Source organism: Bubalus bubalis, chromosome 22 (genome assembly GCF_019923935.1).
Source record: "Bubalus bubalis isolate 160015118507 breed Murrah chromosome 22, NDDB_SH_1, whole genome shotgun sequence".
Taxonomy (NCBI): Eukaryota; Metazoa; Chordata; class Mammalia; order Artiodactyla; family Bovidae; genus Bubalus; species Bubalus bubalis.
The window spans coordinates 29,467,682-29,485,012 of record NC_059178.1 but is presented as its reverse complement, the minus strand read 5'-3'; the positions used below and the strand labels follow the sequence as shown (position 1 = coordinate 29,485,012).

General features: G+C 42.2%; 1 protein-coding gene across 3 annotated transcripts in view; it reads right to left on the bottom strand.

The window, feature by feature from the left end:
- The window catches only part of TTC39C (tetratricopeptide repeat domain 39C), a 102,369-nt gene that overhangs the window by 36,442 nt on the left and 48,596 nt on the right, over positions 1-17,331 (bottom strand). For 2 of the 3 annotated variants that reach the window (XM_045164021.1, XM_045164022.1), the window contains exons 4-6: positions 15,071-15,185; positions 12,412-12,766; positions 9,850-10,018 (exon numbers count right to left, since the gene is read on the bottom strand). In XM_045164021.1, coding sequence (XP_045019956.1) covers positions 9,850-10,018; positions 12,412-12,766; positions 15,071-15,185 — 639 coding nt within the window. Of the gene's footprint in view, positions 1-1,419; positions 1,468-9,849; positions 10,019-12,411; positions 12,767-15,070; positions 15,186-17,331 lie in introns of those variants that run through there. The other variant, XM_044934606.2, reaches the window with a different exon arrangement.

Here is a 17,331-nt window from a genome sequence, read left to right as displayed (position 1 = left end):
CTCGTGTAAGCAAGGCAAAGCTCATCCTCTTATGCACATTTAGTGAGCTTGGGGATATAAATCGGTGTTAACCTTCTACTGGCTTTTCAACCCAACGGCCTGTAAGGATAGAGATATAAGAACAGCAAATGCATTTAACCTATTAGCAATTTGAGTTATCATCATCTCATTTCAGTGAACAGTCATTAAACCACACACTGGATTTATCGCACTGGAAAGTGAAAACAAACTGATCCTCCACCTCCTACATCAGATTAAACCCATCTCTCACTCTGTGTCCTAAGAATAAATGGCTGCTGTACCTCCTGGTGCCCGAAGTCATAACGAGAACCACGTAGGTCGGAAGAGAAGACTACAATTAATAGAACCCTGGGGAATTACTTCTCTTCCTGCATTGCCTTTTTCCTGATCCTATAAATAACAACATTACCTCATGCTGGCAAGGCGTGCTGTTCAGATACAAGAGGCAGGCTTGCTCATCAACACTGCCACCCGACAGCTCTGGTTAGTCATATGCCCCCGAGATGGGTGCCTGGGCACAGGCCCCCCTGGGTTTGCCATTTCTGCTCTGGCCCCTAAGTTCCAAGCCCCCCGCAGCCCTCCTGCCTCTTGTCTCTGTCTGATAAATTAATCACCAAGGGGATCAACCTTCACTTTTCTGTCCCTGCCACAATCATGAGCTGAGGGGCTAAAAAAAGCAACACAGACCTCTCATTTATTGTGGGGAGCACCAGTGAAACAATTGACTGTCATCAGTAGAAGTACAGAGAGAAAGAACTACAGCCTGAAATAATGAGTGGGAGGAAGGTCTAGAGACGGAATGATGGGGCAGAAGCATAAAGGCCTTTCACGCAGACAGAACCGCACAGGTAACAGAAAGTAAGGCGATGGAGCGCCAGGGTGACAAAGTCAAGGGCAACCATCAAAGCTGTCCCTGTGGGCATTGCTCATGGGGAAAAGAAACCACATCCTATCACACAGCCTTGTCAGAAGCAAGGGCTGGCAGGAGGAGGACAAACCCGAGCAGGCCGTTGCCTTAAGGCTCTGTGCACACTCCCCCTTGGTTCTCATGGAGCAAGGCCGTCATCTTTGTGACCATCAGGGGCTGTCAGAGCACAGACCCCACCCGCCTGAGCTCAGGGAGTGCAGAGGCTCAGCCCTCCAGCAACAACCACAGACCTCATGGACACCCACTTACTTTTTTAGTTCCTGTAAATTTATTTATTTCGTTAGAGTCATGCTTCTTTAGCCAGCCCATCAGGACTTCAGTATCTGAGTTGGTACCCTGACACCAAATGTTGAGACCTTCCTGCATCATCACCTTCTGTGTTGGCTGTAGAAATAGGCTGAGGTGCCACCAAGAAAAGGTGACAGTCCTTGACAACCAGCTTCCTCCCTTAAAGAAACACCATCACTCACCCTGATCAACGGACTTCCTGCCAACAGACTCATCAGTCCATTTGATAAAAACACACTGAGCGCCAGTTTCGTGGGAGATCCATTTCTGCTCCTGAAGAACAAAACCTGTGGTTTTTCCATGCCAGCATGCAGGACACTTAGAAAGTATGGGTGCAAGCTTGGAAGACAGTTTCACAAATGTTCCCAAACTGCATAAAGTAACTTCTTTAGAACATGTCCATCAACTGTCATTCATTCAAATATTTGAGCAATGAGAGAAAGACTAATATTAAAAAATAAGTCTCATAACTAAGTAGTCACACCATGTAAGGTGTGTATATATACATAAAACCAAATACATGTATCTGTATATTACATACTAAGTAGATTATTAAAAGGGAGGAGAGGGGAATTGTGCCAATCCATATTGTTTAAACAAAAAAAGAGGACTAGAGAGAAATAGGAAGTTTAATGAAATGTAGACTTGTTCCTAATAATTTTAAATAACCAAGAAAAATATTCATTAATCACTTGGATGGTAATGGACTTATCACTACCATAAGTTTAAGGGGATAAAAAATATATAAAATTCAAAATTATAACCATTAGCTCATATTTTAAAAAGGAGATTGCTATATAACCCCTGGGGCCACTTCCTAACAGCTGTGTGCATTATGGAAATTCAGGGAAAAGTAAATGCGGGTACTGTGCAGTAGCTCTAAGTCCTCCACACTCATTTTGCCCATCCCAGGCTGCCATCTATGGGGTCGCACAGAGTTGGACACGACTGAAGTGACTTAGCAGCAGCAGCAGGCCTAGCTCAATTGATAGCTCTCAACACCAAAGCGAGTTCTTTCTCCTTTTAAAAAGAGAGCAAATTTGGTAACACGACTTCCCAGGCTTATACACTCAATAACAACAACCATCACTCCACTACTTGGATAATGTTTATCACACGCCAAGTACTGTGTGAACCCATATATTCTTCAGGGCTACATGCAAAGTCACATGGGAGAAGCCTAGAGACAGGACAGGTAAGGAGGATAAGACAAGAGGGTGGAGGAGGCTGGAGGTGGGGGTACTGTAGACACGCAGTGGGGAAAAGCCAAGGTGGCAAAGAAAGGAAACTCTTCTTGCAACCTGGCCCAGACTCCCAAAGAGCAGAGGAGCTTGGCGTCCTGAAGATGCATAAGGACCCCACGAACCACTGATGGCATGGAACTTCACTGCTGTGTCGAGTTAGATCACAACAACGCGGAATAATGAAGACACGGCCACAAGGGCTATGCGAGTGGTGGGATGGGGTGGATGTGCTCAAGATCACCCTCCCCATGGATTTCAAACTGTCCCAAACAATGAAGGGCAAACTATGTCAAAGGTTGTTCATGAAACTTAGAGAGTAGGTACCTGCACTTGATTTGCAAATAACATAAAGGAAAATGAACACTTATCAGCTGGGGTTGAGTCCGTCATCCTGGGCAAAAGCAAGCTGGCACAGAAGCAGCTATTCAAATAACTGGAAGTTCTGAGTTACCTTAGAAGTGAAGTCCAGGTCACGTGATGCACTTGCCAAAATTAGGAGCCCCCAGACCATGTTCCCTAGGAGCTCGTGGATAAAAAGACAGCAAGGGTGTGGGGTGGGAGGGAGGTTCCAGAGGGAGGGGACATACATGTACCTGTGGCTGATTCATGTTGTTGTATGGCAGAAACCAACACAACATTGTAAAGCAACTATCTTCCAATTAAAAAAAAAAAAGCCTAAAAAAAAAAAAAAGAAAAAAAGATCTCAGGAGGCCCTATCTCTAACCTAAATGCTCACAGAAAAGAAAAAAAGATTTTCTGCAAGCAAATTCGTCAACTGAACCCTATGAGTTTTCATAAACTGACTTGGGAGCTTAAAGGCCTTGCAATAAGCGTCTGAGAAGAGCTATGTCACATCCTCTCTGAGCAATTCATCAGTAAATGAAGGATGCCACCATCTGATACCTAGCTACATGATCATTTGGGAAGATTAATGAAACACCAGTGTCTGGATGCCATGAAGATAATGCCAATAATATCTCAAGTTAGCCCTAAAATTCGCTTATCCTGTAAGCCTTCAGGAAGAGCCGAACAGAAACAATCACATTTCACCTGACCCTCAGGCTTCAGCCTGGTGAATCAAAAGCAGAAATGGATCTTTCAGTGTTTTTTTTCTTAAAACCAAGTACCAGCTGGATAAGCAAACTGCTCCATGACAAAGCAGCTCTAAAGTCTACCACCGGTACTCAGATCCCAATGACCTACGGTGAATGAGACTGAGGGCTATCATGGTGACTTCGTGCCTTCCCAAATCATCATCCTTTGATGATGCTGTGCCTTCCTCATTTCTGGAACCAACCCAATGACAATGAGTGAGGACTCAAAGTTAGTTTTCACTCAGTCCCTACCAAAGATGATTTGTGGACAAGGTAAAATCATGCTATTTGTAAGCCCTCCTCAGACAGCCATTCTGCTTTTTTGCATTTCTTTTCCATGGGGATGGTCTTGATCCCTGTCTCCTGTACAATGTCATGAACCTCTGTCCATAGTTCATCAGGCACTCTATCTATTAGATCTAGTCCCTTAAATCTATTTCTCACTTCTACTGTATAATCATAAGGGATTTGATTTAGGTCATACCTGAATGGTCTAGTGGTTTTGCCCACTTTCTTCAATTTAGGTCTAAATTTGGCAATAAGGAGTTCATGATCTGAGCCACAGTCAGCTTCCGGTCTTGTTTTTGCCAACTGTTTAGAGCTTCTCCATCTTTGGCTGCAAAGAAGATAATCAATCTGATTTTGGTGTTGACCATCTGGTGATGTCCATGTGTAGAGTCTTCTCTTGTGTTGTTGGAAGACGGTGTTCACTATGAGCAGTGCGTTCTCTTCGCAAAACTCTACTAGCCTTTGCCCTGCTTCATTCTGTATTCCAAGGCCAAATTTGCCTGTTACTCCAGGTGTTTCTTGACTTCCTACTTTTGCATTCCAGTCCCCTATAATGAAAAGGACATCTTTTTTGGGTGTTAGTTCTAAAAGGTCTTGTAGGTCTTCATAGAACCATTCAACTTCAGCTTTTTCAGCATTACTGGTTGGGTCATAGGCTTGGATTACCGTGATATTGAATGGTTTGATTGGAAATGAACAGAGATCATTCTGTCGTTTTTGAGATTGCATCCAAGTACTGCATTTTGGACTCTTTTGTTGACTATGATGGCTACTCCATTTCTTCTAAGGGATTCCTGCCTACAGTAGTTGATACAATGGTCATCTGAGTTAAATTCACCCATTCCAGTCCATTTTAGTTTGCTGATTCCTAGAATGTTGACGTTCACTCTTGCTATCTCCTGTTTGACCACTTCCAATTTGCCTTGATTCATGGACCTAACATTCCAGGTTCCTATGCAATATTGCTCTTTACAGCATCGGACCTTGCTTCATCACCAGTCACATCCACAACTGGGTATTGTGTTTGCTTTGGCTCCATCCCTTCATTCTTTCTGGAGTTATTTCTCCACTGATCTCCAGTAGTATACTGGGCACCTACCAACCCGGGGAGTTCCCCTTTCAGTATCTTATCATTTTTGCCTTTTCATAATGTTCATGGGGTTCTCAAGGCAAGAAAACTGAAGTGATTTGCCATTCCCTTCTCCAGGGGACCACTATCTGTCAGATCTCTCCACCATGACTCTCCCATCCAGATGTTCAAGCTGGTTTTAGAAAAGGCAGAGGAACCAAAGATCAAATTGCCAACATCAACTGGATCATGGAAAAACCAAGAGAGTTCCAGAAAAACATCTATTTCTGCTTTATTGACTATGCCAAAGCCTTTGACTGTGTGGATCACAATAAACTGTGGAAAATTCTTCAAGAGATGGGAATACCAGACTACCTGACCTGCCTCTTGAGAAATCTGTATGCAGGTCAGGAAGCAACAGTTAGAACTGGACATGGAACAACAGACTGGTTCCAAATAGGAAAAGGAGGACATCAAGGCTGTATACTGTCACCCTGCTTATTTAACTTATACGCAGAGTACATCATGAGAAACGCTGGGCTGGAAAAAGCACAAGCTGGAATCAAGACTGCCGGGAGAAATATCAATAACCTCAGATATGCAGATGACACCACCCTTCTGGCAGACAGTGAAGAGGAACTAAAAAGCCTCTTGATGAAAGTGAAAGAGGAGAGTGAAAAAGCTGGCTTTAATGCTCAACATTCAGAAAACAAATCTGGTCCCGTCACTTCATGTCAGAGAGATGGGGAAACAGTGGAAACAGTGTTAGACTTTATTTTGGGGGGCTCCAAAGTCACTGCAGATGGAATTAAAAGACGCGTACTCCTTGGAAAGAAAGTTAAGACCAACCTAGATAGCATATTGAAAAGCAGAGATATTACTTTGCCAACAAAAGTCCATCTAATCATAGTCAAGGCTATGGTTTTTCCAGTGGTCATATGTGGATGTGAAAGTTGGACTGTGAAGAAATATTAGCGCTGAAGAATTGATGCTTTTGAACTGTGATGTTGGAGAAGACTCTTGAGAGTCCCTTGGACTGCAAGGAGATCCAACCAGTGCATCCTAAAGGAGATCAGTCCTGGGTGTTCATTGGAGGAACTGATGCTAAAGCTGAAACTCCAATACTTTGGCCACCTCATGTGAAGAGTTGACTCATTGGAAAAGACCCTGATGCTGGGAGGGTTTGGGGACAGGAGGAGAAGGGGATGACAGAGGATGAGATGGTTGGATGGCATCACTGACTCGAGGGACATGAGTTTGAGTAAACTCCAGGAGTTGGTGATGGACAGGGAGACCTGGCGTGCTGTGATTCATGGGGTCACAAAGAGTCGGACACGACTGAGCTGCTGAACTGAATTGAACTGAAAATCACGCTAAATTGAGTTTTTTTGGGGAAAAGAAGTTATTAGGGATTTCCTTAGTGGTCCAGTGGTTAGGAACCCACCTTGCAATAGACAGGATGTGGGTTCAATCCCTGGTCAGGGAACTAAGATCCCACATGCCAGGGAGCAACTAAGCTGGTGCATACAACTACTGAGCCCACACGCTCTGGAGCCCGTGAGCTACAATGAAAGATGAAGCCACATGACTCAACGAAGATCCTGCTTCCTACGTGCCACAACTAAGACCTAAGGAAGCCAAATAAATATAAATAACTGTTTTTTAAAATAAAAGTTTTAATATAAAAAAGAAGTTACTAGTTTTCACTACAAGATAAGCATTGTTTTTTTTAATTAACTTATTTATTTTAATTGGAGGCTAATTACTTTACAATATTGTGGTGGGTTTTGCCGTACATTAACATGTATCAGCCAGGGGTGTACATGTGTCCCACCATCCTAAACCCCCCTCCCACCTCCCTTCCCACCCTATCCCTCTGGGTTGTCCCAGAGCACCAGCTGAGAAATTAATGAAAATGGGAAGAGTCAGTTCCGTCGCTCAGTCGTGTTCAACTCTTTGTGACCCCATGGACTGCAGCACAGCCAGGCCTCCCTGTCCATCACCAACTCCTGGAGCTTACTCAAAATCAAAGTCATGTCCATTGAGTCCGTGATAACATCCAACCGTCTCATCCTCTGTCGTCCCCTTCTCCTCCTGCCTTCAATCTTTCCCAGCATCAGAGTCTTATGGAAAGCATAATGAAACATAAATCCTGACTTTTGCATGTCTATTTAGCAGTTTCAAAACCCAGTTTAGAGCACTCATTGATCAAGGGAGAGAAGGAAGGGCATCCACTGATCAAGAGAGATCTAGACATGCCTAACGCCTGGCCTCGTTGCTGTGGTGTACACAACTGCAGGCTCTCACACCCACTAGGCAAGTGTCCTTTGAACACTAAACCTAGTATTGTTATGTTCAGAGTTATTGAGAATGTCAATGTCAATTTCTTAAAGGAAAGGCATCGTGCATCCAAGGAAGCATTTACCCTGTACCCAGCTTTCTTCATTTCAGAAATGGCCACTGAAGTGAGAAGGCTCAATCAATTAAAAATTTCCTTCTACAGGCTTATTTCCCCCTGCACAAACCCAAGGGAGTATGGGAACTTGAATAGCCTGGACATCCTTCCCCACTTATAGGGCCCTAACCCTGAGCTTGAAAGAACAATTCACTAACAGCAGACTGGATCACACAGGAGGCTGATCAAAAGTACATTTTTAAGAAAGCAAAAGAAGAGAAATGTCACTGAAGGCTCATGAGCCTGACTTGAAAGAAAAATGGTCTCAAAGTAATGAGAAGAAAAATGACTTGGACATGGGTTTACATGAGTCTTATCCTGGGGAGCTTTCAGTGTTGTTTCAGTTGTAAATTATTAGTATAATCTTTGGAATATGATTCCATATATAAACATAAGGTGTCCTTGGATTTAAGAAGACACTGCATGAAGAAGAGATATTATTGGGGAAGTAACATACACTCCACTGCCAACAAGAAATTAGTGAAAGAATCACTCCCTGTGCTTATGAAAACACTCCTAGGCAAACATCTTCCCATCACGTGTGGGATTTTTTCCGGGGGAAGGGGGCTGACTTCTAGCATGGATTATGTTGTGGACACTTGGTTAACTGAGGGCAGAGGTTATTACACCTCACACTGATGCACTAGTGAGCTGCTAGTGAGCATGTGGGTGGAACACTGTGTTAACAGTCACCTTCTTTCACATGCGTGATTGAGTTCTTATAAAGATTTTCATTTTACCATAATTAAAGAAGATACATGTACCCCAATGTTCACTGCAGCACTATTTACAATAGCCAGGACATGGAAGCAACCTAAATGTCCACAGACAGATGAATGGATAAAGAAGTTGTGATACATAAATACAATGGAATATTACTCAGTCATAAAAAGGAATTCTTGTGAGTCAGTTCTAGTGAGGTGGATGTTATACCGAGTGAAATCAGACAAGCAAATATCATATCAATGCATATATATGGAATCCAGAAAAATGATACTGATGAACCTATTTGCAGGGCAGGAATAGAGACTCGGACATAGAGAGCAGACTTATGGATGCAGTGTGGCAAAGAGAGACTTTGAGAGACTGGCACTGAAATATATACATTACTATATGTAAAACAGATAGCTAGTGGGAAGCTGGTATATGACACAAGGAGTTCAGCTTGGCGCTCTATGATGACCTAGAGGGGTGGGATGTGGTGGGAGGTGGCAGGGAGGTTCAGGAGGGAGGGAACATGTGGATACCTATGACTGATTCACGTTGTTGTATGGCAGAGACCAACACAGCACTGTACAGCAATTATCCTTCAGTTAAAAATAAATACATTCTTAAAAAAGATTTTCATTTTTCTTCAGATCCCTGTGCCCTCAAGCAAGCTGACATAAAAAAAGAGGTGCAGGTATTGGTAGGCAGGCATTGAGATGGTATAGTTCTTCCTGTAGACGATTCTGTACAATTAGGTCCACATACTAATTGTACTCAGACATACTAGTTATCTCTGACTCTTTGCAACCCCATGAACTGTAGCCCGCCAGGCTCCTCTGCCCATGTTCTCCAGTGGGTTGCCATTTCCTTCTCCAGCGGATCTTCCCAACCCAGAGACTGAACCTGTGTCTCTTATATCTCCTGCATTAGCAGGCAGATTCTTTATCACTGAGCCACCTAGGAAGCCACAAAAAAAAAAAAAAAAAAAAAAAAAAGGGTGCAGAGAGAAGCAGAACCCCTCAAAGGCGAGGGTATGTTGTGTTTCTGGAATGAGATAGCCTAGCCTTGCTCGCTGGGTGAGCTCCGAGGTCACGTGAAGCCTGTTCAGACCCCTGTTGACCTTCCCTGTAAAATGCAGGGGATCATTCTCTCCGTCGTGGGCTTATTCTGAGGATTAAATGGGATGGTGTGTATGAAAGCCCCTGGCATGGGACCTAGCCACATGAAGAGCATGAAAAAGTAATACGGGCTACTACTGTTTCAGAGTCTTTGCTGTCCTTGACATTTCAGGCAATAACATGAGCATGAATCAACTGTCAGCTGGGACAAACATTTGGAAATAGATTATTGGTAACTCCAGAGAAGGAAAAAAATCATAATGGGTTGGTCAAAAAGCTTGTTCAGGTTTTTCACATAACATCTTCTGGGAAAACCTGAACAAATGTTTTAGCCAACCTCGTATTTTGTTTTAACTAAGACATTCGCAAGGGCTCCCATGTCTTCAACTCAGGGCACAGCATCTTGTCTCACCTCTGAGGGACCCCGACCCTGCTTCACCCATAGCTGTGAACAGAAGGTAACTGAATAAACACTCCGGGTTCCTTGAAGAGGCTCCCACGGCAATGACGTATGCGAGGCACAGAATGTCAGCCCTGTGACATTCGGGCTCCTTATGAGCTAGCCCCTTCCAAATGAGAGTTATAGATTCAAGCAACAGAGGCTTTATTTTAAAAAAGCTGGAGAAGGCACAGTACCTCTAGTCGTTGTATGCGTCCCTTGAAAAACATAAAGAGGGAAGAGTTTGGATAAGCAGCTTCTTTTTTGAGGAGAATTTCCTTTGCTTCATCCAGGCCGGCTTTGTTATCACTGCCATCCAAGGCAAAAAATGGGCGGACCACGGTATGATACCAGAGCAGCGCTAATCTGAAGAAGAGGGACAGAACCTGTGAGAGATGCGGACTTTGCTGACAGTGTTTAAACCAATCTTGAAAATAATCAGCCTGTGCTCCTCCCATACACACTTCTTCCAGAAAACTCACTCGGCAGGCCCTGAGTAAGTAGAAATCTGTATCTTTCCCCATGTTATTTTGATCCATATTTGGAAAACCACAACTTTTGAGCACAATGTATAAATCAGCATACTCTCACCAGGGGAGAGAATAAGGTGCCAGAAGAATATAGTTCTTCTGAGGCTTCTAGACGGATTGCTGAAGGCATCATTAACGTAAATCTCTGAATCCTACTCCGTACTCATCAATGCATAAATTAGAAATGGTGACTGGTGATCATGAATTTACTGCACCCTTATAATTACTTTCCACATTACTTTTTACAAAAGGAAAGCATCTGTTTTCTCTTGTGTTCACAAAAGTTAGACTGTAAGTAAGCCTCACATCCTGAATTTAAATACAGGGACCATAAGCAAAATTACACAAAATTAAGTAAAAGTAAGTTACAGGAACAGAAGAAGGGCCCTTTCTCTAGCTTTTGAAAACCAAACAAATAAGTTACTTAAAATTCTCTCACTTCAAACTCGTCCCTTTCAAGAAAAAGGCCATGTTAAACTAGGTAAACAAAATAGAGTCACTGGGATCGGCTTTAAAAGACAAAAATCCTGTAACCAACACAACAAATGTTTTTATGTAAATATATGCTTCCAATGTGCATAAATTTGATCCTTTTCTGGAGATTAGACTAATTTACATTATTTTTAATTCAATTCATTCCTTTCTCAGAAAATGTTATTAAAAAAGACATATTATCACAAGTTATAAACCTGCTAAGTCAAATTAATGAAGGACCACTGTTAGTATAATATAATGAGTTTGGGAAGGCACGAATATTTTTACAATGAAAAATTAATGACCTTTTTATGCTGCTGCTGCTAAGTCACTTCAGTTGTGTCCGACTCTGTGCAACCCCATAGATGGCGGCCCACCAGGCTCCCCCGTCCCTGGGATTCTCCAGGCAAGAACACTGGAGTGGTTTGCCATTTCCTTCTCCAATGCATGAAAGGGAAAAGTGAAAGTGAAGTCGCTCAGTCGTGTCCGACTCTTAGCGACCCCATGGTCTGCAGCCTACCAGGCTCCTCCGTCCATGGGATTTTCCAGGCAAGAGTACTGGAGTGGGGTGCCATTGCCTTCTCTAACCTTTTTATAGTCGCTACCAAACGATTAGGAGTTAACATCCAAATTCCTCAATACTGACATAAGCAGAAACCCAGCTCACTAAGGTTCTCTGTGATACCAACATCTTTTGGAAAAATTCTGATAAGTGGTGCAATATCAAAGCACAAACAGTATTTCATAAAATTACTCAAATTGCAGATAGTAGTAGATATTTTAGTTCAGTTCAGTCACGCAGTCATGTCCAACGCTCTGTGACCCCATGGACTGCAGCACACCAGGCTTCCCTGTCCATCACCAACTTCCAAAGCTTACTCAAACTCATGTCCATAGAGTCAGTGACATTTACCAGATTTGAAAAAAAAAAAAAAAAAACACACCATTTTTAATTGATGATAAAATGGATAAATCCTTGCTCTGGATGGTTATATAAGCTCCTTCACATTTTTCTGTTTAAATAATTATCATTTAAGTCTGAACAATATAATATAACTCAATTTAGTTGAACAGCACAGACTGTCCAGGCCACAGTAAGAGACCAATGGACCAACTAGAGTCATCAAGAAAAATTATCCAACATGAGGATATAAGAAGAGAGATTTCAGAATCACAGAACAGCCTTATGAAATTTATATCCTCTGAAGTCCAAAATCAGGATTATGAATCTCAGTGACTGGTCAGGGTTACTGCTTTTAAATGCTTATAAATCATGATTATTTTGCCTGTTCAAAATACAGGACTCATCAAAAAAAATAAATAAATAAATTTTAAAAAGAAAATGGTGAAGAAGAGGGACTTTCCACAAAAATTAAAAAATGAGTAAGTAAAAATCAAATACAGGACTCATGAGACTTAAGAACAGTGCTCTGTTCTTCAAAAGAAAGTTAGTCACTCGCTCATGTCTGACTCTTTGAGACCCCATGGACTGTAGCCCGCCAGGCTCCTCTGTCCGTGGAATTCTCCAGGCAAGAAGACTGGAGTGGGTTGCCATTTCCTTCTCCCTGTTTCCCAACGTTAATTCCTAAACATCACCAAAACATGGTCCTTGGCATCCATTGAAACATAAAAGGCATGGCAACAGTCAACCAACCAAGCATTGATTTTACCTGCAGTTTCCTATAAAGGTTTTGATTGTCGCTTACTTACTTTCAACTACATTATCTACCAAAGCATTGCAATATAGCTACTCACGTAGCTAAAGGGGCCTTCATGTCCTTACTTTCGCTTGCATACATCAGTGAAGAAAGCCCCTGCAGGCGGTCTCCAGGAAAACCCAGCAGGTTGATGATTTTGAGCAGGTTTGGGGGCACCATGGATATGCAAAGGTGAAAAAGGCCGTATCCAAAGCTCACAGCACCTTTCAGTCTGTTCAGAGACTCCTCAGACACCCCTTCAGCCACAATGTGGTTATCATTTGCAGCGTCAGAAGTCAAACGTTCCTCTCTTAGCTTCTTCTGATACAGCTCCTGAAGAGCGTTGATGTCCAGATAGCATTTATTGTAAATCTTCCAGGCTTTCCTAAGGATCCACCCACCTTTTATATATGCTATAAAGAGAAGGGGAGAAAAACATGAAAAAAATAAGCATTCGAAATAGTTTTCCTACACTAATAATAAAGATATTGAAGAATGACTTGAAAAAAACAATACAAACTATTATCCACCATGACAACTTGTTTTTCTTCACATGGCTTAAATTCCTTATTTGAGGTCTGTTTTGGGGCTCCCTGGGTAGCTCAGATGGTACAGAATTTGCCTGCAATGCAGGAGACCCTGGTTCAATCCCTGGGTCAGGAAGATCCCTAGAGAAGGGAATGGCTACCCACTCCAGTATTCTTGCCTGGAGAATTCCATGGACAGAGAAGCCTAGTGACTATTGTCCATGGGGTCGCACAGAGTCAGACACGACCGAGTGACTAACACTTTCACTTTACTAGCCTGGATGGCAAGAACCATGTATTATTTTGTTCATTAAATAGAGTCAATCACGCAGTAGTGAGGGTGTAGCATCTTTGCTGTTGTTCAGTTGCTAAGTCGTGTCTGTCTCTGCGACCCCATTGACTGCAGCACCCCAAGCTTCCCTGTCCTTCACTATCTCCTGGAGTTTGCACAAACTCATGTCCATCAAATCAGTGATGCTATGTAACCACCTCATCCTCTGCTGACCCCTTCTCCTTTTGCCTTCATTCTTTCCCAGTATCAAGGTCTTTTCCAATTAGCATCTATTATCAGCTGAATGAATAAATGCAAGCATCATCTGAATCCAACTTATCCCATGTGCAGTGTCAAATCCTCTACTGCATTCCTGAACTACTACTGGCAGTCTCTATGACACCACTGGAGTGCTCCTGGCTAAACCCTATTACACCTGTACTTCAGACACTTGGCTGTTCTGCAGCATCACCTCCAGGTAACAGTGCAGATTTCTTCCTCGGGTGGCATGGAAGAACCTGTCCCCCTCCCCAGCCTCCCTGCCTCCCACCACAAATGGCAAGCTGGTGAGTCCTGAGGGAACTCAGGAAGAAAGAATACCTGCCCTCTAGCAGTCATCAGACTGCAGCCACTCACTACAGTGAGCCCTGAGGAAGCTCAGGAGGTGAAAACAGGATACTGGCCCCAGATAGCGAGGTGCACATCAACAGAATGATTTCAGTGAGCCCAGACCCTTGCATCTTCTCATATATAGAAAAGCGTTAAATCCCTTAACTTGGGTGATCTGGTTTCCTTTAATCAACAATCATTTTTTGATGTTCAGACTACCTGCTCTTTGTTGCAAAACTTCTATATAACCTGGCTCCTCCTTCAACTCCTTGGAGCAGTTTTCTCAGAAGTACTTGAGACACTGTCTCCTCGGCTTGAAGGCCTTATTCCTACTGAATAAAAGAGCTGTCAACTTTTAGGTTCTGAATATTTTTTTAAGCCCACAAAGATAATTTCTAGAAAGTCCACATTTAGGAGGTCACAATAAAATTTAAATCCTACTTTTTACTTGAGCCAAAGAGAAACAAATCATCCTCAAGCATGAGATGGAGACAGAGAAGAAAGAAAAGGAAATTGGCTGTCAGTAGTCCAGATCAAGAAAAGCACATGTCATGACTTAGCAGCAACAAACCCTTCTTTACTTCGGTTGGAAGAAAATGCTTTTCTCATTGTGATTTATAGTCGATTTCCTTATTGAACACTCATTTTTTTCAAGTAGACCCTAGCTACCAAAGGGGCAGATATCTGCCATCAGCAACAGAGATATAAAACCACATAAGAGGAAGAAGTAGTATCAAAGTTAATCTTCCAGTGAACTCTTGAGAGTCTCCATTCCAATCTATACCACTCAAGGTATCAAAGCTACAAATTCCTTGTACAAAATTTGTCTTGGGCAAACTAAACAAGAATCAGTTTATACTCCTCATTAAGGGTTGTTAAAATGTTAGTCATTCAGGTATGTTAGGAAATCTTTAGTACACACTCAGGCTTTCAATAACAATTTTCTGAGAAACAAACTGGTTATATTTCACTTTAAAGGGTGATTATCGCAGCTTGATTCCCACCCACACACCAAAAAAACCTATCAATTTATCACTCTATCTAAGGCACAGGTAATATCTCTAAGTATGACAGACTATCTGCAGACAAGAGGATGAAAAAGATTTTGGAACTACAACTATTCCATTAAATACACATTAAGCACTCATGGTATCAATTTCTCAAGTAATAAATCAAAATCATGCCCCAAACAGGTGCCACATGTTTTCAAAGACTGAAATACAAGGTGTTCTAAAAAAAAAAAAGTGTGGGGTATTACCAATTGTGTCCACTGAATATCAAAAACTGTTAAAAACAATGCTTTAGCATACCTGACAATTCTTGCTTTACAAACGAGAGCACAGCCAGGTAAACTTGACAGTCAGCTATGATTATCTGCCTCTGAAGCCGATCAACCATAGAGGGGGTAGATTTTCGGACATCAACCTGTTTGGTGGGAAGAAAGTACGCACGGATAAATCACACCCAAGAACAACAACACTCTTTCAAAAAAAACTATTATTTTACTGGGCAGAATAACTTCACATAGGAAGTATGGAACAGTAGTCACTAAAATCCAAGACCAAATTTACACTACACCCTGAGCCTGGGAGTTCTAGCTTCCTCCATTAAGTCTAGCTTTATTTTGTTATGAACACAATGCTGTAACTCAAAGAGCCTTGTAACTCAAAGACAAATATTCTCAATAATAGAAACACTTCATGGGAAACATGAAAGCCCACACAAAACTTTAGAGTTTTACCTTTTTCAAAACAACGTAAGTTAAAAACTTATTACATCATGTAAGTTGTATATATATAAGTTAAAAACCTAGACAGTTTATTAAAAAGCAGAGACATCACTTTGCTGACAAAAGGTCCATCTAGCCAAAGCTACAGTTTTTCCAGGAGTCATGCACAGATGTGAAATCTGGACCATAAAGAAGGCTTAGTGCCTAAGAATCGATGCTTTTGAACTGTGATGTTGGAGAAGACTCTTCCGAGTCCCTTGGACTGCGAGGAGATCCAACCAGTCCATCCTAAAGGAGATCAGTCCTGGGTGTTCGTTGGAAGGACTGATGCTGAAGCCAAGGTTCCAATACTTTAGCTACCTAATGCAAAGAGCCAACTGACTGGAAAAGACTCTAATGCTGGGAAAGGTTGAAGGCAACAAGAAAAAGGCACAGCAGAGGATGAGATAGTTGGATAACATCTCCAACTCAAATGACTCGAATTTGAGTAAGCTCCCAGAGATAGTGGAGGATGGAGGAGCCTGGCGTGCTACAGTCCATGGGCTCACAAAGAGCTGTGCATGACTTAGCAACTGAACAACAGGAACAAAAACAACAAAGTTATTCATTCAACAAAAAATTACTAAAGGTATGAAACACTACCCCAGATAAACAATGTGAAAAGCCACTTTACAATCATCTGCCTTCAGGAAGGACCCATATTAGAGTTCATTCCTTTGGCGCATTCAACTGAGATGTGAGGGTTGGAACCTGATTATGATGTTAGTTGAGGAGAAAACACCCTCAATTAACAATTAGCTTTGAATGAATCACAAACTGAACTTGAAATTTTAGTCAATACCCTCTAAAGGTGACTACCTAAGGCCCTATTTTGTAGTAAGATTTTGGTTTTATGAATGCTAAGTGAAGAAAATTCACTCTGAAATAGAACAGTGCCTTCTTAACATAAGGTAAACTTGAACAGAACAGGTTAAATAGTTTTCACATGCTTTCACGATGATATGAGAAATGATAGGCTTTTTGCAAACATGACAAAAGTATGCAGAGTATATGTGACAAAGTGGCTGGCTTCTCTTTTTTCTAGATTAGCAGAATTCACCCATGGTCCCTGTTGTTCCTGGTCCTACTTCCAGCACCTGTTACTTTGTTTGCTCAAGAAAACGTCAATCTATTGATGCCTCTGTTTTCTTTGCTTATAACAACATCTACTCTGCAGGGCTGTTGGAAAGGCTAATGAGATACTCTGCATGTGATAATGCTTTTTAAATTGCAAGGACCCATTACTAATGTTGATTATTAACCTGTGTGCTGGGCATGGTACTAGATGCTGAGGACAGACACGTAAATAAGCTTACAGTCTAATGAAGGCATGCTGATGACCATATAATGGAGTAAATGCGCTGAAGGATGAAGTACAGGGAACTATGGGAACCTGTAGGAGACACACTAACAGGACCTGGGGATTAAATATATGAGTCTTTGGAGAAAATGACATCGAGGAAGAACTAAAGAACAGACAGGAACCAGGTCAAGAGGGATACAAATATTCTACAGAGAGGAAAAGTCAATGCCAAGTCAGCCACGTTACGAAGCCTGGGTTTTAGTGTGATGGCAGTGGTCGTGGGGAGGGGGCGGGGACAGTGAAATCAGCAACATGTAATTTGCATCTCAGTGACTGCACTTTGGAGAACCAATCAGAGAACAGCGAGACTGGAGGCAGAAACGCCAGTGAGGGTTGTCTTAGGCAAGTGGAGACGGTGGCCGGCCTAGGAAACTGGCAAGGGAAGGAGATGAACTCAGGACGTATTCAAGACAGAGGCAAAGAGACTCGGTCACTGACTG